The following is a 24,604-nucleotide window of genomic DNA, read 5'->3' as shown; positions in this document are numbered from 1 at the left end:
ATTGGTAAACATTCAAAACATAACGTCATTGACATTTGACACTTTACGTTTTTGTTTTTCTATTAAAAAAAAGAAGAAAATGTTGACAGTGTTACCAACTCGATCGTACCTACTTGATTTTGAAATAATTCGTATCCATCTTGTATTAGATTGTAGAGTGAGAAATAATTTTCGTGTTATTAAAGGTAAGATATATGTGTACTTATAACTAATTTAGGTAAATTGTTTATTACAATTTTCGTTACAATCTAAAACGTAGTTTAAAATACAAAATTATTTCATTTATCCAAAAAACATAACTTCCTAAAGTTCATTGACCATTTTTTGTTAATGTATTGTTTGTCTAGACGGATATTTTGTGTTTTTTTCTTATCCGATCTCAAAGAACAGGTAAAAATTCAATTTCTACTTTTTGAAACTTCGAGAAACGATTTATCAAGCAAGAAATATGAATAAGTCTAAGAAGTAAAATTGAAAATAAACTTTTTATCTACGAGGTCTGGTTAAAAAATTACTAAAATTGCGTCATTTTATACGGTTGTTTTTGAATGTAACTTGAATAGTAAAGATAATTAGTAAAAGATAAACATGTATAAATTAGTGGTAATATTTTGAGTGATTGTTTAAAAAACTTTTTAAAGAGAATACTGCACCAAAGAAAGAAAATAAACGTTTAATATCTAAAATAAAAATACTATTGAACAATAAAAAACATTGATTGATGTTATTATACCTTTAGACGAATTATTCAGTTCATGTTTCAAAAAATGACGTTAACGTCTCAAATTTCATTTGGTGTGTCGGTGGTATTTTCATTTTTAATTTTGACTTCCGCTTGAGCAATCGACGAAGGTTCATAATTAACTTCAATTTCAACTTCCCTGGCCAATCTTCCGTCGTAATTCTGATTGTCGTACGAAGATTGATTAATCGGTCCGAGTTCGACCATAAGACCACCCGTTTGATCGAACTGGGGGTTGTTTAAATTCAATACGGGAATCATAGAACCACCGTTTTGCTGCAACGGTATATTTTGAACGTATACCGGACTAGGATATCCTCCGATATTTTGGTAACCTAAACCGTAAGGATTCGGATACCCCAAACATTCGTAGCAAGGTACGTGCGAATACCACGGTCTGTATACGGGTCCTTGACGGTAGAGGGAACCCATCGCACCGAATCCATCGTCGTAGCATTGCGAAGGGCAGTTTAAATAATTATTCGACTCTCCGTTCAAATAATGCGAATAACAACCGTGGCATGTTTCTTGTTTCTGTATACCGCACGAGACGTACGGCCAGACAGATTGGTATGTACATTTAGGTTGCGGTTGAGGAATGTACATTATCTGTTGGGAACAAACCGGTTGAGCACCCGGATAATTTACCGAACAAATTTGCTGTTGTTCCTTATGGACTATATCTGCCGTACAAAATGGACCGCATTGTTTGGATCTGTAATGGAAGCACCTCGGCGTCGGACTAGAAACGCATTGTCGCGGACTGATAACGGTACAACATTTTTCCGTCGAAGTCGATTGATCGCCGCCGCTTTCCTCGCTGTATAACGATATATTTTGATTATTCGTATTGTTAAGAACGATCGGTATGTCGACGACATTGGTGTTGTTAATGACGTTGTTCAAGTGGATTATCGTCGTTATATTAGGTCGATTAACGTTGTTTATACTCGTATTTTCGCGAGAATATGAAATTGGAAATCCACCTTCCGCTTCCCTGTCTTGCGTACGCTCTCTTACGCTATTGAAACAATTTTTCCTACACGAACTTCTACAAGAAGACGTCGAACATTGAGTATGACAAGTCTTGTGACAACAGTGATTTGTGTGACAAGGTACGTAATTGCTGCAACAAGAGCTGCAACAATTACCGCACGAACTGGAGCAGCTGCTGTAATTACAGGAATCGCAATCGCACTCGTTACATATATCTATACAATTACCGGAATCGCAGTCGTTGTCGCACTCCGTGGATCTCTTTTGTCGCCTCCTGATACATTCGACGTAGGATTGGTAGTTCGTCGAATGGCATTCTTCTTTGCTGTTGAAACAAAGCTCCGATTTCGATGATGCGACCTGTATAGCGACTAGGCACAAAAATAACACGATCACCTTCATCTGAAATAACCAAAAAAACATACTAAAAGAAGGATTACCGGTAAAAATGTTTCGACGTTCGGATCTTTAACTGTTTTCTTTTCAAATTATTTTCTGTTTAAAAATAATAGCAAAAACTACTATTCCTTGATCTGGATACTAATATTTACGAAAAAATCAATCAAAGTCATTAAATTTTATACGGTGCGTTCATTTTGTGCTGAAAATTTTAAATAATAGAAATCGAAACATCAGAAAGTTACTTTACTTTATGAGCGCACTGTATGTAGATATAAAAAAAATTCGTAGAAATAAAATTACGAGATTGTTTATTTTATGATTGATCGAAATATAACGATAAAAATGTTTAAACTTTCGTGAACGTGCACTTACCACAGCTAATTATTTCGTGAAAAATCAGAAAACCGGATCGCTACTCGTTAATCGCTTCACTTGCACGAAAGGCTGATACAAAACCGCGGTAATTTTACGTGGGCAATAAGAGATAATACTACTTACATATCTCTATAATCTAAAAGAGATAAAAACGCGTTTTGTTTGCTCAGTCACAAAATGTGGGACAAAAAAATCGATGAATAATCAAAGGGGTTTATTATTAATCTCTAAGCATTGCTAGAAAATAATCGTTCCAAAAAAAAATGGGGTAGTTATGTAGAAAATTAGAATATATGGATAATAATAGTGAGTGGTCAAAAAAAAAAAAACAATCCTCCCGGATGTTTGGTAAATTTATCAACTCGATTAGCGACTAAATTGAAAATATATGAGGTGTTCTTCAATTGCGACCGATATTGTCGTAGATCGACCTTAATACCCCGAATCCAACAATTTTCCTATCGCAACGTAAACAGTATTAATCTGGTAATAAGTAAATAATATAGACTCCGTTCTCAACGGATCCAATTGTTCATTCATTCTTTTCAAAAATGTGCAGTTTTGTGTAGTTATTGCGTACAGTGAGATCCTAAAATAATGTATAAATTCGTGACTACGAATGCGGTTGGACGGAAATGGAATACCGTAAAATGGGGTTACATTGAACCCCAGGGTAACATTGAAAAATTTTGCAATAAACATTAGTTGGCCTGAAATTGTTTTTTGGGACCGATCTATTTTTTTGAGGGTCGTAAATATGTTTTCCTTGGACTTTCTTATGAAATTTCATTCCAGATTTTCAAAATTAAGGAGAAAAACTTTAATTTGTTTCTAAAAAAAAGTTGGAGAAATAAATTCTCTGAAGCTTTGGTCTGCAACCGGCCTTCTACAAAATATATCCTTTATTGTCTAGTTTTGTACGATATTAGTACCTGTTTGAACCTTATTCTACATTCTGAAATATTTTTAACATAATATATAATAAAATAAAAATGTAATTTTTATGGAAAAGTTGGATAACATCGAACGGCAAGATTCAACGTGTTGAGGGCCCTTTCACACCAAACGAATCCGAATCAATCAGAATCACTCCGAATCAAGTTGAATCTGATTGACCAAGATTCGGCTTCCCGCCTTCAGACCGGACGAATCTGGTTCAATCAGGTTTGATTCGAGGTCGTACTTGATTCAACCTGTCAGATTCCTCGTCCGGTCAGTTTTGAATCAACAACCATACGAGATGGACGTGGAGTTATTAATTTTAAAAGTTAAAGATTATAAAGATTATAGATTCAGGTTGATTCAGCTGGTGTGAAAGAGTGGAGATGACGAATCAGATTCAACTTGATTCGAAGTGATCCAGATTGATTCGGATTCGTTTGGTGTGAAAGGGGCCTTACAAGAGATCCGTGTAATATTAGTCTGCGTCGAAAATATATGGGAGGTTAGGAAATATTAGATTGTGCAGTTCGAAAATCCCGTTTTAAAATGCGTGTTTACGTTAGAAAGTTGGGTAGTCGATCATACAAAAATTACACCACTGATACTATGGAACAAGCAATCCGCGAAATCGAAACAAAAAATTTGTCATTTTCCAAGGCGTCGAAGAAATACAACATCCCAAAAGGAACGTTAAGCCACAAACTGAACAAAGACGTTTTAAGCAACGACGATTTACGACATATTAAGAAAAGCCATTTGGACAAAATGGGTAGGACAGTTAAGCAGTTTAACAATAATTTGCCTGGTATCGACTGGATTAAAGGCTTTCTGAAAATAAAAAGAAAAATAATTTTAAGAAAATCCCAAAATATTAACCCAAATAGAGCATCTACCACTAAAGAAGTTTTCAATGCATATTTTGATAAACTTGAGGAATGTCTAGACGGAGTTTCCGGATTGCATATACAATTTCGATGTGACAAATTTATGGGATGACTCTGGGTCCACAAAATTCTTTTTTAAAAGAGGGGTGAAATACCCAGAACGTTTATTGTCTCACTCAAAATCAAATATATCTTTGATGTTTTGCGGAAGCGCTTCAGAAGTTCTGTTGCCAATGTATGTAGTCCACAAAGCAGAAAACCTTTGGAACACCTGGATGGAAGGATAAAACAAGATACAACCGTACAACTCATGGTTCTCTGTCACACGAGACATCAAGAAGGAGTCAAAGTATTGATCGGGAATAACTTGGCGAGTCATTTCTCAGACTGTTGGTGGAAAATAATGTTCGATTTCATATGTTTACTGCCACGCATATAGCTCAACCGCTCGACAGGAACAACTGGTCTTCCAAAGGAGGCGTTTCCATAACTCTTAAAGAAGTTAATGTTGAAATTCGTTGAAACCGGCGAACAAAACCTTAAAAGTGGCTTTCGGGTAACGGGTATATACCCTTTAGACAGAAATGAAATATTAAAGAAATTGCCTGGTACTGACGACCCTGAAATAAATCAAAATTTCGTAAACAGTTTAAACGACACAGTTATACAATTTCTACAGGGTATTAGGAACAAAAAAGGACCTAGAACTCAAATAAAAAAGAAAATAAACATTGCACCGGGTAAAAGCATCGAGCCAGAAGATTTTGAAATAGGAGAAAGTTCTGGATGTTCTGCGCTAACCACCAAGAATAAGAAAAAGTCTGCTAAGAAATTTGATAGTGATAGTTCCGACGTAGAAATAGAGCTTCAGGACGAATCTGATTGTGATCTCGAGACATTTTATGATGAAGTGCTCCAAGAAGAGAAGAGGACGACAAGCCGACGTAGGCTACAGTCGGTAACGATTATGTGCTTGTGAGATTCGTAACAAAGAAAATTTTTGCTAATAAATCTGCCTTCTATTGGCCAGAGGTAAATTTTTCAGTGCGTTGTGCATTATAACGAATTATAATGTTGATTTTGTTTCGTAAATCCCTCGGATTTTGAGAGAATTCTGCCCGCTCCAGCTGAAGACCGCCACGGAAAAGTGGTTTTTTCGATCAAATTCGACGGGTATGCTGTGGGCTAAAAGTATTCATAAAGACTGTCGTTCATACGTTTCCCTTATCTTCTGTTATTTTACTTGCGAATTACCAATTTGCTTAGTCTAGAATAAGACTGTATTAAGGACTTTAAAGTTTAATAAATAAAGTTTTCACTCCTAACTCGTGCGTAAAGTGTCTTTCCCGCACTTGACCGCTTGCCCGAACTCCGCTCCGCATCGTTCGGGACAACTGCAGTCGCGTGCGGGAAAGTATCACTTTCCGCACTTGTTAGGAACATTATTTTTTCTACGACCGTATATACAAAAAAGTATACCAACCCATTTTTCAAAAGTTATTTTATTCCAACAAACATAATAATATACAAAATTTATACAAAACTACAAAAATATAACTAAAAACTACTAATTATTATAAATATTAATATTGAACATTAATATGCAACACAATTTGTTGCATTCTGTAGACCAGTAAGAATTGCCGGCCCAGTGGAGTTATTTGGTTTCAACTGGAATGTAGATGACGTTGGTGAGGATGGATGGCATCGGTTGCAGGTCGCATAAAGATGACGATGACGGTGACGGCAACGGTTTTAAGTCATTTGTAGTACAGAGAATTTTATTTGAAATTTTTTCTTCTGATTCTCGGAGTCCTCCAAATAACTCTCAGCGACAGTAGTAGACTTCCAGCCACCCAGGCGCTTTAGGTTGGTTATTTCTTCGCCGGAGTCTGCTAGGAACGTTGCCGAAGAACGTCTGAAACTGTGTCCTGTATAACGTTCCGGATTAGGTAGGCGTAAATATGCGGCAAACTCTGTTGGCATCTTACCAAAAGTGTTTACGCCAACACATTGAACTGAGCATTTTACATTCTTATAATGAATAAAAAATCGGCGGTGTGGAGTGGTAGGTGGTCGTAAATCTGCGTACTTTCTGTACAGCGTCAAATAGGTTCCATCATTTATTTTATTCGGTCACTTTCAAGACGTTTTGAACAACTTTGACGTTTTAGTAACAATTACACGCTTGGGTTGTCATAGCAACTGATATCAAACCCGGGTGGTTTGATAGTTGTTTCTCCTTTGAAGAATGTCACTTTCCCGCACTATTGCGGGAAAGTGACACTTTCAAAACTAAAATGCGTGCGGGAAAGTGGGTTAAAACGCACGGTCGTAGAAAAAATATATTTCATCCACCAATATAACTGACCCCCTACTAATTCTTACCGCTTATTTCAATGGCGGGGTTATATTGAACGAATAATTAACCCGTGGGGACGTAGAAGCCTATTTATACCATACAGCAACTTTTCTAGAGCTATCTCTCCATAGCTACGCTCAATTTATAATCTGACGCACGTAAAGTCTTGGTTCTATAAAAGGGTGGGCAGAATAATCGATTACTCGAATAATAATCGATTAATCGGGTGATCGATTAATCGGTATATATATTTTTAAAAATAATCGGTAATCGATTAATCGGAAAATATAAAAATATCGATAAGATAATCTTGAGGTCGTTAAAAAGTTTCGCGGCTATGGCATACATACTATTTTTCGTACAATCAAATCAAATAATATAATAATCAATTTAACGATTAAAAAATTTATTTTCTGAATAATTATTTCAACATAAATCAATATCAAAAGATCTAACCTAACCAAATATCTTCTGTAGATTCATTATTTGGTTTGTTTTTATTGGGAATCAAACCATAATGTCTTCTGTATGTTCCTGGTGGTATTCTCCCTCTTTATCTTGTTTTTTGTAGGAATCAAACCACAATCGTTGTTTTGAAGCTTTATTTCCGATTTTCGAATAATCGAAAATTGATTATTTTCGATTGATCGATTATTTTCGATAAATCTATTACTTTTGATCATTTTCTATTAATCGATTTTATCGAAAATAATCGATTATTTTATATAATCGATTATATTTTTTGATAATCGCCCATCTCTAATTCTATATTCCACAGGTAAAAGAAAATATAAAGAAAATGTTGAACGTTACCCCGTTTTAAGGTGAGTTAATTTTTTATTTACGAAATAACTCGTCATCATCCTAAGGGTGAAAACTGAAGTTACCCCTATAAAATTTTATAACGAATTAAAATTTTTTACTGGGTGTTTCTATATAATTCAGTTACCCAAGGATTTTGTAAGTAAACACGAAGTAATCTTTATCGATAACGATTGATAAAAAAAATTTTGATGAATGCTAAAGGTATTTGAAATAAATAATGCGTGATCATTATTTTGTTGGCACGACGGTTTCAAGGACGAGTAAATCCGATTCGGAGAAAATATTTGATTTATTTGATTCATCTGTAATTCCCTATATGATTTTTAATATTTAGATCCTCCTTCTCAAATAACGAGTAATCTTTTAATAAAATTGTTTGAAGGGGGCTCATATTTTTGGTGTTTCCGTTATACATTATTATCTAACAAAATTATTTTTACTGAATATCTAAATGCGATCAATTTTTTTAATTGATTTTTCTAATAACAGGTCAAAAGTGATTATTTCGTCGCCCAAAGATTTTTATCATTTTTATTTTAATTCGTAGATATTGATTCACCTATAAGTTCTAAAAGAAATTCATTTTTTCGAATTTAAATATCGAAGTATGATGAAATTAGTAAATTAATCAAATGAAAATTATTAGATTTGGTTAAAAATGTCGATTTACAAACTTATTTATGCACAAAATTGGAAAAAAATTATAAAAAGAACTAATAATAAACCGTATAGTAGCAGACGCCATTTTTATTCGTCATAGTAAATTCGGGTAATCGACATTGACGCTATCTAGCGGAAAGAAATCGTATATGTACTTCAACGTAGTTTCCTCTTCCGCCTTCTTCTCTCTTGTTCTCTTGTTACGACAAGGATGCCTGCTCTTTGTTGGTTCGCTAATAAATTCAAATATTTTTGTGTATCCCTGGTTTTTTGTGATCCTGATATGAAATTATTGGCATTTATAAGTATGCCTGCTCTTTGTTATGCCTGTAAGCAGGCATTTGTTAATTTTGCTGGATTGTTTTTTTATTTTTACTCAAAACTACAATTTCAAAGGGTTAAAGAGAAAAAAGAAAAAACAAAGAAGAAACGGGGATAGAAGAGGTGAAGAAAGGTATAAGAAAGTTTGGGAAGAAGAGGCACATGAAAGGATCAAATGCGGAAAAGCGGCCTGTTTTATATTATATAGGATGTCCCGCATAAGAACCGACTCATAACAGAGGCGTATAGGGGTTGTCAAAAAAAAACAAAGTTTTCTTTGCAATCCTCTAACATATAAATAACAAGTTTGGTACACTGGATGAAACTGTTAAGGGGATCAAGTAACGGCGAACGAACCACTCTAGGGGGGTTGATTAGGGGTGACCTAACAATTAAATGTGATTTTTTTCTATAATCTATAACTCCTCAGGGATGCAAATTGGTATAGAGGTGAATTGACCCCGAGGGTCGTATTTCCCTATAAGACTCTGCTCTGTGTCGGTTTTTATGACATTCTGTAAATATAGTAGTAACTCCAAATTTTATAGCGTTGTTTTAATTTTAAACCGGAGTTAATATTGTGTAAAATATTGTTTATAAATAGAAAAAGTAGTGTGTATATATATTCATTGTATTTATTTGACCCCCATAATCATTTTTAATCCAGAAAAACAAAAATTATTTGATTTTTTTGATTAAATCTTTAGCTTTCAACTTGAAATTGAATGTCTTTCTTGAATTGTCTTTGTATGCGAATATCGTTTGTTTCAATAGGCATTGTATTTCAAATTTTTAATATATTTTGAGTATTATCAGATATTCCATTTAAATAGTTTTATTTTTATAACTTCCAAAACGGACAAGAGAGTCAGTCATCTGATTACACGTTTTTTTATTATTTTATACGAGATTTATAGATGACACTCCATACACATGTTTAGCGATGGCGACGCCATCTCTATACGGAAACATTTACTGATCTTATTTCAATATTAATTTCTGCTATTTCCTTAGTCGCGTCCCTTAGCTTTTATGTCCCTAACAAAAATACTGAATGAAGATGGAGTCTGTTATTTTCATCTAGATCAAGGTAGTGCCGCAATGTGGAAACATATTTTTTCAAATTACCAAAACGAATAGAAATATCTAAAACCAAAAAATATACACCTCGGACGATGGAAGGATGTCAAATATACAAAAGCGCCATCTCTTATTGAATTATTGAAAACAACGTTTTTTAAAATATGAGCAAGTTTATATGAAAACCGATAATAAATAAAATAACACTCTGTAGCATATATTGTACGTTAAAGGAAAATAAATTTACCTAACTGACTTTCTTAATAAAATACAATATCCTCGTAGTCGATTAAATTGTAATTATTTTCTATTTTGTATACAGGGTGACCGGAAACTCGAAACTTATTTTATTTCTTCATTCAAATGTATCATACTGTATTATCAAGTGCTTTATAACATCTATTAGTTTAACGAAGATTTAATTTGTGTTATAAATAGGGCTGGGCGATTATCAAAAAATATAATCGATTAACGATTATTTTCGATTAATCGAAAATAATCAATTTTCGATTATTCGAAAATCGGAAATAAAGTTTCAAAAGAACGATTGTGGCTTGATTCCTACAAAAAACAAGATAAAGAGCGAGTATACCACTAGGAAAATACAGAAGACATTATGGTTTGATTCCCAATAAAAACAAACCAATAATGAACCTACAGAAGGTATTTGGTTAGGTTAGATCTTTTGATATTGAATTATGTTGAAATAATTATTTAGAAAATAAATTTTTTAATCGTTAAGTTGATTATATTGGATTAATCGATTATTTCCGAATATTCGATTTTTTCGATTAATCGATATTTTTCGATTAATCAATTAATCGATTACCGATTATTTTCAAATTAATCGATTATTTTGCCCACCCCTAGTTATAATATATAGGGTATTTAAAAGTAGAAAGAAAATTAAAGGGCGGATGTTTCGTCGTCCACCGTGTATAGGAGACTGATTTCACTATAATATACAAGCTGTTAATCATAGTGATATATAGTTCGGGATTATTTAATATGATCATAAAATATATTTTTATATTATTAAATTTTAATAACATTCTTTGATATCTCTCAAAATTACTCATATACCGAACTGGGCCAAGAATCAAAGAAGAATTATGGAAAAATTGGACTTAACTTTATCGAAGTGAGAGTGAAATCAAAGGAAGAAATTTCTTGGTTGCACGATTAGATCATCACAAAATGATGAATTGTATAAAGATCTGCTTAAGTATAATCAAGCCCCCATTAATATATATTCGATGCCTTTGGCTCCAGGGTCAAAGTCAGTTAAACTCTTAGTCAAATATTTTAGGAAAAATGACTTAACACTATAAGTAGACAGTAGGCGTTTATAACCAATTACGTAATGCATGGCTTAGCTTATAATATTTATAGAATCATAGATAATCCTTTTACCTACATAGGAGCTACTTTCTAGAGCTATTTCCACATCTTACTCTTCCAGTAAAACCCTCTGTGAAATGTCCTGTATACACCACAGGACGAGAAGAGTCTGTATCTACCACCCTCTGTAATAACCTTATCCTATTTTGAAGAACATGAAGCAGGTCTTTAGATGTACCGTGTGGTACACTCTTCAAATATACTGGTAACTAGCAAAACAGATTCTGGCTGTATGTCGTCAGACAAAAGGCCAATAGAGAGAGAAGAAGAATTCACGTATCTTAGTTTTAACTGCGGAATATACCATGAGATTGCAATTATAAGAATAAACGAGGTAAAAACAGTAAAAATAAAACGCAGGTTTTACTTAAATAAAAATATATTCATTATTAATACTTTGAAATGAATGGTAAAACTGTATATGAAACACGCTTTTCACAATGCGGTATAAAGGAGTGTTTCCTATACTGCTTATAGTATTTAAAAAACTTTTCCTACATTAAATGACGATTGCAAAAATAATACCTTAATCTATACAAATGACATCATCGTCATTATCTGATTCGGATATATTGAAAAATGCTTTCGGAGAAGGATTTTCTCGTATTTTCGATTCTAAGCAAGGTACATTCTTTAGTGTTTTATTTTTAGATTCTACTTTCGAAAAATTAGGAACGGATGTACTAATTTCCCCCTTTTTATTAGAATCTGAAAATTTAGTATGTTTGTCTAATAGGCGATTATCCGCGGATTTTGGTTTATTGAAGGGTAATGTTTTCAAGTGCACTCCCGATTTTGATAGAATTTCCAATGTCTTATTAATGTCGGGTAAACTATCGATTGATTTTGTACGTTGCTCTTTTGATGTGGATTTCAATAAAGTTTCCGAAAATTTTGAGGGCTCTGTTTTCATTATAGTTACACCGGCTCTTGAAAGATTCTCCAATCTTTTGGAAGATTCGGATTTCGAATAACTTTGAATTTGAGATATTTGGACTCTTTTAGCGTTATCGGATATAAGTAGTTTTTTAAAAGAATTTGATTTAGCATTTTCTTCCGATTTTTTTGAATACTTTTTACCGTATGACGAATGTGTCTTTTCGGAATTGGCATTTGTAGGATGAAATGATATATCAGGTTGAGAATGTGAAATAGATTTTGTTATAGAAACATTTCCGTGTTTACCGGAATGATACGATTTTAATGATTCTTCAAGTTTTTTTGAATTACTTTGCTGAGATGAATCTTTGTGTTTAGTTTTGTGAATATCTTTAAATAGTTCTTGTTTATACTTGGACCCTTTTGATGATTTTTTCATATATTTCACTTTATCTACCGTTTTTATAGGAGATATATCGATAGAGGAATTTAATGTTAATTTTGGGATGCTAACATGATGTTCTTCTTCTCTTCTCATATGTTTTGTACTTTCTCTATAGTTAACAGAACTATCAGACTTGATATTTTTCGGTTTGATTTCTTCATAACTATTTAATGGTGAAAATACGGTCTTCTCTTCTTCATTAGAAACCGGTGATTGTTTTTCTTCGTTAACTTTTTGTTGATTCGCTTGATGAACCTAATGAAAAGAAAAAAAAAAGAATTATTCTCTTTCGTATTATCAGTATACAAAGTACTAACAAGACCTTAATATTTCAACTGGAACTCGAATGAAATATGCAAGTTAAATTCTGTTTTGAAATTATTGATATCGAAATATTAGGAAAGTAACTTTCACTCTAGTGTAACATGCACGCAATCGTGTAGAGTGCAATAATAACCATAGATGACTTTGTCTTATATTAGAATCGCAATTTCGTGTTATACAATTCTACTTAAAAACCACAAATATAAAAACGACGGTTTCCTAATAATTAATAATTCAAATTTCCGGAACAACCGTCATCCACTTTTTTCACTATTCTAACGTCCTATAAGCAGCAATAGAATATGGAGAATCACATAAAAATTAACTTTTTGTACAACTAAAATACATTTTTCAAGAAATAATCGTAAATCTACGAAATTATAGTATTATTGCCATGCATATATTTTGGAAAACATTTTCCTAAATACAAATAAATGTTGTACAACATTATAATAATTAAGAGACATGCACAAAAATATTGTCTAACTACTCATAATCGAGCAATGGTATTTGATGCTGCTTTTAACTTACTCATAAAAGAAAATTAAATTAAAATGATGGATTCCAAATGTATGGTTTCCTTGGTGCTTGCTGAGTTTTACTATGATCGCCCTGTAGAAAATGAGTGAGGTGATTCTTAATTTGTGGTTGGCACTTTTTTGTGAAAAAAAAACACCCAACAAATGTTTAAACAAATTTTAAAATGTTTTATCCTCAATTCTCACCTGACTAATAGATACCCCGGAATCCGATGAAAACGATGGGGTGCCTAGGGGTGTTGGAGTTCTCGATACAATTAAAGAGGTAGGTAAAGATGGTTCTTTGATTGATTTTAATGGACCTGATTGTTGCATGCTGATATCAAGTGGAAATTTGGCGTTTACCAATGGCGGAGTTTTCGAAAAATTAAATACTGTTCCTAAAAAAAAAAAATAGTTCTGCAACACAAATTTGATTCCAATAAATAATTATCGAACAGTAGGCGACAAAAATATAAATAACTTAATTACACCATCCTAATCTCAAAATCAATCTTGTACTTACCTTGAGCAGTTTCTTGTTGTTTCAAGAGAGAAGGTGAAGTTGAAGATTGAGCTGGAGATACAGTTAAAGATGACGGAAGACTGGGGATATTTAAGCTCTTCATTAAAGCCTCTGTTTGACGTTTACCTCCTTCGCCATTCGATTTCAATTGTTTAGTTTGTTGTTCTTTCTTCTTTTCCGCTAATTTTTCTTGCAAAGTCTTACCGCCACCTATAAATAAACAACTTGGTAATAGTTTTAGACTATTATATATTACTATAATAATACTTTGGTATCTCATTACCACAACAATTATCTTTTGATAATTAAAAAATAATTTAAGGTATGAATTACTTGAAGGACTTGTCGAGTTTTGCCTCATGAAACTTGGTGATATACTTGGAGGCGGTAGAGGTAGAGGTACAGCGACGGGTATTATTGAAATGTTGGGTCGATCTTTCATTAAATCTTTAGCAGTTTTTTCTTCCGGAGAATGTGCCGCAGCATTTATTACTGGTTCCTACAACAAAAACAATCTATTACTAATCAATACTTTCACCAACTTTTTGTGTTTTTATTTTGAAATAATATATCACCTTGAATATTTGCTGATTGGATATACTTTTGGTAGGCGAAGATTGATTAATGCTCGTCTGTTTAATTTTCGAAGGATCCACCATAGTGGATTGTTTAGAGGTGATGGGTAGATTAGTCCTTGGAGAAGATGACTGCTTGATTGATTTGCTACTACTCGCGATACTCGAAGTAGATTGTTTATGTTGTGCTCCAGATTGCTGAGGAACCATAGTTCCCAATACTTTCAATTGATCTGAAATTTCAAATGATACAAGAAGTCGGTTTTAATTCATAGATTCAGAAAATTTGTTAATTCGGCATGCAAATATGAAATGCAGTTTGTTTTTATGATTTTCTATAGCCAATAAACAGGACCAATGTCTAATATTTGGTGTCGAAAATAAACTAGTCTATGAAGACCAAACCTTTTCACTACCTATCTGTGGTAAACGGTTTGTCACAAAAGTATTTATAAAATACTTGAATAAGTAAAATAATTTATGTTTATTTTCGGATATATTGTTTGATTTTAACAAAATAATCGACAAAACGAAATACTTTTGTCACATATTACCGTTAATTTTTTTTAATATGAATTTTTAACCTGAAGTTAAGCTGGACAGTGCGTGATCGACGCCCAACTTCTTCTTCATGTTAGGATTTAACTGATTCAACGTATCCATCAGTTGCATTGACGTACTCGGTGTATTAACATTCCCAACCGAATTTATCTGTTTGAGTAGATTCGAATTGAGAAGTCCTGTTTGTGCCAACATTTGACTTGTTATGGCATTAGCAGTGAGCGGATTGTTTATTTGACCTACACATAAAAATAACTCCAATATCAGATAAAAAAAATCGGCGCAATAAATCGATTTAATAAATGTCAAAAACAATTTTCTTGAACATTTCCAATAATTAAAAAAAATAATTATATCTACAATTCGATGTTTACATTTATCATGAAATGAGACATTTTAATTTTAACTAGACTACCGTTGCTTTAGTTTCTATCTTAAACAAATTCATTTTCAAACAAAAATGTTCCCTTACCTTGCGTTAATATATGACTCAATTGCGTCAGTTGACTAATACTCAAATTCTGACTGTACTGTTTGATCAATTCGTCCTGATAATGTTTCAAATATTCATAAGCGTAACTTTGATCTATCAGCGACTTTTGCCAAGCGTACGTTTTATTTAAGCCAGCAGAACTAACACTTTTCGATCTTTGATATCGTGGTTGGCCGGGTGTTTTCTGTAGAGGAGGTCGTCCTCGAGGTCTACTAACACCAGGTCTCTTTAACAGAGTACTTTGTGGAAGAGTCACAGTTTGTGGAGAAGGCATAACGGGAGCCTAAACATTCAATAAAAAATAATATCAAATATTATACAAAGTAAATTTAAACTCACATTTGAAGAAACCGCAGGTCCTCTTGGAACGAACATGGGTGATTTTGAAGAGACGCTCTGCAATCTATGTTTTTCAGCAGATTTATTTTGTGAACAGAATTTAATGGCCAAATCTAATACATTTACATTTTCTGGTATCTGCAAATTTGTTAAAATTAATTTTCACGTTAAATTTCTAATGTTCCGTTTACCTTTTCCTTTATAAACTTCTTATATACTTCCACTAAGAGATTAGCAAATGGAATTTCTTTAGAAGGTGCATGTTTCGATAATCTTTGATGTATCTTGAAAATTTCTTGTAAGAGTTTAGCGATTTGTGGATTGGTCATGTCTGACACGTATTTAATTTGACTCCTCAAGCTTTGGATACACATTGTCATCGCTTGTTCCGAAAAGGCCATTCTTTCCGTATCCTTTATGTAAATTCTAAACAAAATTTGAAATAAATAACCTGACATTATATAGAATGTATATGTAGAACAATATTAAATTTACGATTCAATAAATCAAATTAACATACTTATCTGGCTCAGGAATTCTTCTCAATTGTACACATAAATCTATGAGAGTTTTGTTGTCGTTGGTGTTACGTAATATTTGCATTAACAAAGAGAGGCATCGACTCATATGAGCTGAAAGCGAACCAGGTCTATCTATTTCAGTAGATGGGATCCTCCAAATACCCTAAAAAAGTTATAAATGTTGAAAAGTTAATTTTATCAAATAGTGAATGAATACTCACGTTAAAAAAATTATTGGGTTTCCTGTCATTGAAAAGTCCATTAACAACGGTACCATCTTTACATTTGTAATCGCTTAATAACAACTGTTTGCATTTGTTCACATCTTTTTTTGCTTTGTAGTAAAAATAAAGGTGCGCCAGACGATAGAGGGCTTTATAATTTTGAGTCAGACGAATTATGCATGTTTCTAAACCTACAATTGCAATGAAAAAAAAATCTGTAAAACATAAAATTTACATTGAAACTAATTTTCTTCTTGAAACATCACAAACCTCAAACTTAAATACAAGAGACTTTTCAGAAAACAGAAAATTTTTTTTTACTAAACAGTTTTGTTTTTTAGTGTATAATAAAAATAAATTATTACCACAAACGCATTTATCTATCAAATGAGATATTTCACTGTTGGACATAAATTCATTTGAGCCATCAGATGAAGATGAAGAGGAACTAGAACTGCTGTCATCGTCATCATCGTCAGTGTCAGATTCGGAGCTATCACTTGAACTGGATGAAGAACTGGAACCACTGCTCGAATCTACCAAAGAAATCTAAAAATTTGAGGATATATATAGTAATAATGTTCAAAAATTGAATAAATCTGAACCTTTTCATATATTTTTTATAAAATAAAAAAAATAAATACTTACTCTTCTATTGTCAGCATCACCGTCGACGACGACATTAATTTTTTTCGCTTTATTATCTATATCTAACTTTACTTCTATCGGTTCCGCTCGATTTTGTGAACATTCTATTACATTTTCCGTCGATTCGTTTTTAATTTCCACGATTTCCACATCGTTATCCTCTTCCTCTTTCAATGTGACTTCTTCTACCTTTTCCGTACCGCTCACGTCCGAATCCATTTCGTTGCCGTTTTCTTCGGTTTCTTTCATCGTTTGCAACATCATTTCATCCAACACCTTCTGAACATCTGTCACTTCGCCGAATTTCGTATCTACAACATCTAATATTTCATATATCACTTAAATAGTTTAAATAAAAAGAATAAAATACCTGACGTTTTCGTTGGTGGATCTTTTTTCATATCGTCTTCTTTTATATTATATTTGTCGTTATCGATTTCATCTACTATATTTATTTCGTTCGATTCAATTGACTGTTTTATTTTTTCAATATCCACATCTGCGTTCTTTTTATATTCAATAGTTCCATGTTCTACTGCTTCATCTCTATTTGTTAATTCTATTTTTTCTTTTACTTTGACTTCTTCTTCCGAATCCGATATTATCATTATTACGTCGTCTTCATCGGCCGTTTCCATTTTTGTATCTATTTTTTCTTTGTTATCCATCTCCAATTTGTTACTGGAATTTTCCGAAATTTTCTTGTCAACATTTTTTACTGATTCCAGCTCCTTATCCGGTTGTTCTTTTTCAATTTTCTCATCGTCTTTCTTTTCTGATTGGGCTGCACCTAACTTACCCAAGGAATTTAAAAATTGTTCCTGAAAACTAGTAGAAGAAGTTGATACAGTCAGTAGTTCGCACGGTTCCTGTTCTGGTACGGATACAGGTAGAGTTGGAGGCGGTGGCGGCGGCGGAGGTTTTCTTAAATATTTCGACGTCGCTAGACATTTTTTGAAAAATGCTCCGAGAGTATTTGGAATATTTTTACCTTCGTGAAGTTCCAAATATTTTAATACTGATGCATTGATTCGATAATGCAATTCTAAAGCTTCTACCGACAAATGTTGAGGATTGCTGTAATTTATTTTTTCGGGATATTCCGCTTTATTTTCATCTAATAATGTAGCAGCCTAAAATATATACAAAATAAACTTTTGGAATCTAAAATTTATTCCGACAAATTTCACTTACTGTAAGATAATATTGTAGGTACTCGGTAGGTTCTTTTTGTTTCTTTTCGGCGATTTTTCCGAGAATGTAATATTGTAACCACCTTTCGTCTGCCTCGTTCGTTTCTTCCATTTCGTATATGGCGATTGCTTTCTCAAAACTACTACCGGAACTGTCCAAATAACTATTTTTTTGACTTTCGAGAAATTCGAATCTAGAAAAAATTCAGTATTAATTAAATAATATATTACATTATATATTTAAGAACTCACCGTTCCATACTCAAATTTTCAGATTCATATTTCAAAACTCTCGAACAATAAGCGTGGACGGTATATTGAAAAGTGCCACATTCAATCCACAACATAAGCGGATCGGGGCATATTTCCAAAGCTTTTTTAAAACAAATACTAGCGTATTTTGCTTTATCCAAAAACTCCATTTCGCTTTTAAATTTTTCGCAATGATTCAATTTTGTATCTAACTGAGCTGCATAACTTAATCCTAAGCACGCCCATGAATCTAAACGTGAAGGATTTATACACAAATCCATTTGAAAATATTTTATGCATTTATTAAATTCTCTTTGTTTAAAATAAAAATCTCCAATTAGGAAATATATGGGTTTGACCTTTCGAGGGAAATCTACTGGATCTAATATTTTATCAGTTTTCCCATGGATGAAATCCATAATTTTCGGTAGGTGTTGTTGAACGGCATTATTAGGTGGTACTAGCGCTATTATTCGTTTGAATAGTTGTTCGAGATCGGCGGAAATAGACGCATTTTTGTAAGAGTTGAATTCGGGTAGTTGATCCGGGCCATAAAATTCGAATAATTGTGTTGCACGTTCCCAAGACAATGGCAAAGGATCTACATTATGATCTGCTAAATGTCGAGATACCTAAAACGTTTTCAAAATTTTATAAAACTTGAAAAAAAAATGACAATAATTCAAATTACCTTATTCTTTTTACTAGGATGTTGATATAGACAAAACATCGCCTGTTCTATATGTATGTCAATTTTATTTCTCATTTTTTCGAATATCGGTGCGTCAAGTTTATCGAGTATTGTATCGATAATAAAATGGAGTATTTCTCCTTGATTTGTCATGCACCAACCTTTAGGACCTAAAAATTAAAACCAAATAAAATTCTATCATTAAAAATTGTATCAGAGATACAAATATAATTACCTAAAAATTCATGCGCCGAAAATAAAATAGCAATGGACGGTGGTAAATTATTATCCGTAATTTCTTCTTGATTGGCGTTTATATCGAATTTTTCTTTTTTACCTCTGCTAATTCTCTTTTTGGCATATGCTCTCTGTTCTTCTCTGAAATACAAATTGTCGTAAAAAAATAAATAAATAAACAACTGATGTGATTTACCTGAGCAACACATAATGTAGCAAAATCCAAGGGGTAATACAACCGTAACTGATATTTCCACCTTCTACGCTCATCTGCTTAGAAACAATCTTCGATAAAGTCTGAACGATTCTCGATCTCTTATCCTCTGTTAACAGATCAATGACGCAAACCGTATCCCTTTTGATAATTTCATATAGTATGGCTAAACATTTCTCCACTATTTTTTCCCATTTTTCCTGATCTTTGGTGAATTTCAAATGTTGTTCAAAGGCTTCATATAAACATTCTTCGGTCCAGACAAAGCATTGTCCCATGTCAGTAAACCAAAGAGAATGCATCAAAAGACCTAATTGTGCAGGTCTTCCCATTCTACCTACTTGCGGACAAGGACCGCCATTAAAAGTTTCTTTTAGAATTTCAGCGACTTGCGAATATTTTTCAGCATTAAATAAATTTTCGACTGCGGTTAAGGAATTTATCATATTTAAATGTTTGAAAATCTTTTCGACTATTTCGGTATTTACGAGACCATATTTGAAACAATTTGGTAAACTCAACATGTACTTTTCACTTGTTTTGTTTTTTTCTTCTCCTTCAATAACTTCTTGTATCAATTGGAGCGCCGTAATCGCTAAATCGTTGTTGTTCTCTTTCCGAAATAAATGAGATTGCAACCAATAAACTCTAATGAAAAACGATGGATATTCTTCTTTCCATTCATCTTGCCAACCACTTATAAGTCTCAAATAACCAAGTAAAGTAGGAGGCACCGATTCTCTATCATCACAGCTAAACAGAGATAATTCTCCAAACAAAATGGAAGCCAACGCATCATTACGCATTTCCCCGAAAGTATGTCCGCCGCAAAAAACTTGGGGAGGATCACAATGTTCCCGAAACATATTGTAAGCTTTAACGTAAAGAGGTACCAGCTCTTTAGGCCATTTATAATGCCACAATTTGGATAAACTGAATACTAAATCTTTCAATAATACTATTACATCGTAATAATCGCGGGATTTCGTCCAAAAATGTTGAACATCATCATTTTCCTTATCGGTTCCGAAATATTGTTCGTAATTTACGGATTTCGGAGAATGAATCGGAGATAAATAAGTATTTACATTGTAATTGTCTATATACATATGATAGAGATCCATCGTGTTCATGGAATCTTCAAAATTGTTAATTTTTTCGGAATCTATTCGGTAAGGTAATAAATCTTTGGGTATAATTCGTTCTAACGCATCTTCTACTGTAAAATCTTTTTCTTTTGCTTTCTTCGATAGTTTTCTTCTACTGTACCATCCCCATGTTTGCAAATCTGAAATAACGTCACGTTTACGTTTAGAACCTCTTGGTCGACCTCTTTCTTTCGGTTCTGCTGTTTCATCCTGCTCTTCATTTTCTTGGTCCATGTTTTGTTCCTAAAAAATCAGACTGCCAATAAATGGAAAACTGCGAGAGGTTTTTATTTTATTGAAACTGAAATATTTTACTTATATATTCCTTGAGTGCTGGATTGGATTGTGAATCTTGAAATTGAATGATATAGTTAAAATATATTCAATAGAATCAAATTATTCCTATGAAATATTAATCATTTTGATAACCTGATCTGTTAATTAATGAAAGTTTCTATTATCTTACAATACAATGTGATTTCTTAATACATAAACAAATGTAGTTTACTTCATCATTATCAGTTTGAACTGGAGTATTTTCCTGTGGTTCATTAACATTCATTTCACTGTTCTGTGAAACTCTTCTTTCAGTTATTTGGTTAATTTCCATTTTTTCATCGGTATTAATAACATCTGCATTCTCTTGGATTATATTTGTTTCATTTACTTGGTCCTCAACAATCTTGGAATCAATAAGTTGATCAGTTTGTTGAAATTTAAAAAATGATGGTTTTTCAGTAGTGCTCATACATTTTTTCATATCAATCATCGTAAAATGGCTCTGTTACAAAAAAATTAAGAAGTCAGAATAAAATTCACAGAGTGAAAGAATTAATGAATGTACCATTTCATTATCTGCTAAATACTGATGAATATAAATTATAGTTTCAGTTAAACACATCCAGGTGAATTCCTTTAAAGGTTTTGGAAGAGGGATAGTTTGGAGAGGTTTGGGAGCAAACGAATTTTCTACTTCAATTACTCTATCGCATAAAACTTGTGCTTCTTCAAGGAAACTTTTTTCATCTTCATCATCAACTGGAGTATCTAATGGAGGTTCCCATATGCTGAAATACAAATTATATAATTTTCAAATATCAATAATAATTCTAACTAGAACATTTATACATTCAATTTTTACCTGTCTGGATTGTAAAGTTTGTAGTATTCCTCCGTTGCTGGATTATTTCTATATATTTGTTTTCTCAAAACTAAGCCCCTAACATAATCTGCATCTTTCATCAGAGCTTTCCCTATATATTCTAAGCATGCAATCGTATCTTTTATAGCAAATAAAACAGATATAAGTTTGTCTAAGCATGGCCAATGAGTTTCACTGCATTCTAAACCCTAAAAGTTTATATAATTTAATCTTGACCTCAAAATTGTAATGCATTTATAAATGGAATAAAGAGTGTCCCATTTCTTAAATATTACAACCTAATTTTTACCTTTGCAAAAGCATAAGCTGATTGGCGAAATTTATCTTGAGCTAAAGATAAATTACCAATCTTATACCATAAAGTAACATCAGTCCCATCCAATTGTGATGCCTAAAGAATATAATCATTCACCTTTTAAAGTAAAAAATTATATTAACAACTTACGAACAAATACTTTTCAAGGGCATCATTAACCCTATCAAGTTTTAAGTATATATTACCCATATTGATATGACAAGAATATTTCAAATTCGACATAGATTTGGGTAGGCCTCCATTGTTTTCCAATAAAGGTATATTTTCATCAATTAATTTACTGAGTATTGATTCTGCTTCGGTATAAACACCTTCTGATTGAAGATGTAAAGCTTTATTGTATAATTCCAAAACGATTTCTTCCTATAAAATTCATAAATCAAAGTATGGTATAAAAACTATCAATAAATTTTTTAGAGTTCTAACATTAATGAATATTTACCTGAGCTTCTCTTCTTATAACTGGTGTATCTTCATCAGATAATGATTCTCTATTAAGAGCTTTAATTTTCAACATTTTCAGTTTTATTGAGTAATTATCTTTTCAGAATACATTTATTTCTAGTTGATCGTTTATTTAAATATTTCTAATGTACAAAAATAAGGAAAAATCTGTTTTTAATCTAACCATTTTAAAAGTTGTTGACAAAATAAAATGACATTTCAACATTGACACATATTAAGGCATATCCACAGAACGGTAAGATTGAATATCAGCACATTTATTTAACCTCATTAAATAATCATATTGTCTCTTTATTTTCCATAACGAGTAAATAATCACTATTAATACCCTTTTCTCGGCAAAGGTTTTTAATTAATTTGATGGACAAAATAGTGGTTTGACAAAATTAACTTTAATTCATATTAAATAAACATTAATTTTTTTGATATAATTTTGATTGAATCCAATAAATTAAAATGACATTTCAATATTGACACATATTAAGGCATATTCACAAAACGGTATAGCACTGACTATTAAAGTCTCATTGAATTTCAACATATTTAATAAGCACATTTTTTTTATTTTGTATAATGAATAAATAATCACTATTAATACCTTTTTCTTGGCAATTTTTGTAAATAATTGGATTGCCGAAACAAATTAACGGTTTAACAAAACAAAATTTATCTACATGTAATAAAATGAAAATGTTTATTTTTTTAATAAAATCTTTATTAAACCCAATAAATTAAATTCTGTTACAATCAGTAGATTCACTATCTTTTTCAATAATATTTTTAATATATTCTACAATTGTTTCTACTTCTGCCATGGCGCCTGGACCGACATCTCCACACATTAGTTTCTTTGAGACAACAGGAACTTCTAGATACCCGAAAGATTTGAGAATGGTAATTTGTTGTGACGTTAATGGATGTTCATACATTTTGGTATTCATAGCAGGACAAAAAATTAGTGGTTTCATAATATCCCAAGCCCGTATTACACAAGTCAACAGATTGTCACAAATACCCTGAAACATATTTAATATCAATTTAAAAAATTAACAATGAGTTGAATAGAGAATTTTATCAATTAATGTTATTTATCAACTTACATTACTCATTTTTGCTAAAGTATTTGCATCTAATGGGGCAATTATCAATAAGTCAGCCCATTTTGCAAGTTCGATATGTAGTACTGGATCACCCCTATTAGTCCAAGCCTCCCATTCATCTGAGTCCACATAAACATTAGTATCATCTAAATTTTCATTTTTTAAAAAATGTTTGGAAGATTCTGTCAAACATACTCTTATCTGAAAATGCATATAATATTTGAAATAACCTCTACCACTGACCGAGATAATATCAATTGATCAAACATCCACATTCAAAACTTACTTCAGAACTAGAAGCAATATTTGAAGCTATAATTTGTTGTATTATCGACGGTAACTTGATAGTAGCAACACTTCCAGTACATCCGATAAGTATATTAACCATTTTTATTGTTTATTAGAAACGTCTTCACTTGTAAAACCTAATTTCGTCCACTCTTCTTTGGCCATAAGATTGTTGTCCATACGACAACTCAAATATTCTTTAGCTTCTTTGCGACAAGCTGAATTATCGTTCTTATTAATAAATAAACATTTCATATAACTTATCATCGATTTTTTACACAAACCTTCGTGATCTAAAGGAAAACTGCCTTTATCTGGAGGTGTTGGTTGAAAAGATTTTTGACCAAATGTCATAGACGACATTAGACAAAATTGATGGAATTTTTCACAATTATAAGACAATTCAGTATATCATAACCGTGAATCTAAATATGATATAAAAAATAAAAGTTTAATATAATAGTATCAAACACTTTGTTAGTATTTTAACCTAAC

At 32.2% G+C, this 24,604-nt stretch overlaps 4 protein-coding genes across 8 annotated transcripts; all 4 read right to left on the bottom strand.

Moving 5' to 3' along the window:
- Nucleotides 1–657: 657 nt before the first annotated feature.
- On the bottom strand, nt 658–2,643 carry LOC130447271 (uncharacterized). Its single transcript, XM_056783993.1, has 2 exons — nt 2,513–2,643; nt 658–2,140 (listed from the first exon to the last, which is right to left on the bottom strand). The coding sequence occupies exon 2, from the start codon at nt 2,138–2,140 to the stop codon at nt 782–784; it is 1,359 nt and encodes a 452-aa protein (XP_056639971.1). The 5' UTR covers nt 2,513–2,643; the 3' UTR covers nt 658–781.
- An 8,708-nt stretch (nt 2,644–11,351) lies between these two features.
- LOC130447776 (calcineurin-binding protein cabin-1-like) lies at nt 11,352–23,163 on the bottom strand. Of its 5 annotated transcripts, XM_056784780.1 has the most exons (26): nt 22,699–22,912; nt 22,386–22,619; nt 22,230–22,331; nt 21,920–22,128; nt 21,623–21,845; nt 21,287–21,559; nt 19,613–21,021; nt 19,415–19,557; nt 19,180–19,349; nt 18,489–19,120; nt 18,238–18,430; nt 17,414–18,176; nt 17,044–17,363; nt 16,761–16,944; nt 16,393–16,586; nt 16,171–16,334; nt 15,842–16,076; nt 15,651–15,788; nt 15,291–15,594; nt 14,842–15,057; nt 14,258–14,490; nt 14,016–14,181; nt 13,683–13,892; nt 13,364–13,557; nt 13,170–13,250; nt 12,458–12,569 (listed from the first exon to the last, which is right to left on the bottom strand). In XM_056784780.1, the coding sequence occupies exons 1-25, from the start codon at nt 22,771–22,773 to the stop codon at nt 13,188–13,190; spliced, it is 7,047 nt and encodes a 2,348-aa protein (XP_056640758.1). In that variant the 5' UTR covers nt 22,774–22,912; the 3' UTR covers nt 12,458–12,569; nt 13,170–13,187. The 5 variants fall into 5 exon arrangements, with proteins under 5 accessions (XP_056640753.1, XP_056640755.1, XP_056640756.1 ...); XM_056784775.1 differs by lacking the exon at nt 13,170–13,250 and having other exon boundaries at nt 11,352–12,569; nt 22,699–23,163; XM_056784777.1 differs by lacking the exon at nt 13,170–13,250 and having other exon boundaries at nt 11,352–12,569; nt 17,044–17,354.
- Nucleotides 23,164–23,414: 251 nt separating this feature from the next.
- On the bottom strand, nt 23,415–24,247 carry LOC130447664 (phosphopantothenoylcysteine decarboxylase). Its single transcript, XM_056784616.1, has 3 exons — nt 24,108–24,247; nt 23,822–24,022; nt 23,415–23,737 (listed from the first exon to the last, which is right to left on the bottom strand). Exons 1-3 carry the CDS (start codon nt 24,207–24,209, stop codon nt 23,453–23,455), a joined length of 588 nt encoding a protein of 195 aa, XP_056640594.1. The 5' UTR covers nt 24,210–24,247; the 3' UTR covers nt 23,415–23,452.
- Nucleotides 24,212–24,472, bottom strand: LOC130447665 (cytochrome c oxidase assembly protein COX19). Its single transcript, XM_056784618.1, has one exon. It carries the CDS (start codon nt 24,470–24,472, stop codon nt 24,212–24,214), a length of 261 nt encoding a protein of 86 aa, XP_056640596.1.
- Nucleotides 24,473–24,604: the final 132 nt, after the last annotated feature.

This window comes from Diorhabda sublineata, chromosome 8 (assembly GCF_026230105.1).
Source record: "Diorhabda sublineata isolate icDioSubl1.1 chromosome 8, icDioSubl1.1, whole genome shotgun sequence".
Lineage (NCBI taxonomy): Eukaryota > Metazoa > Arthropoda > Insecta > Coleoptera > Chrysomelidae > Diorhabda > Diorhabda sublineata.
The sequence above is the reverse complement of the archived record's forward strand: the minus strand, read 5'-3'. Positions and strand labels throughout refer to the sequence as shown.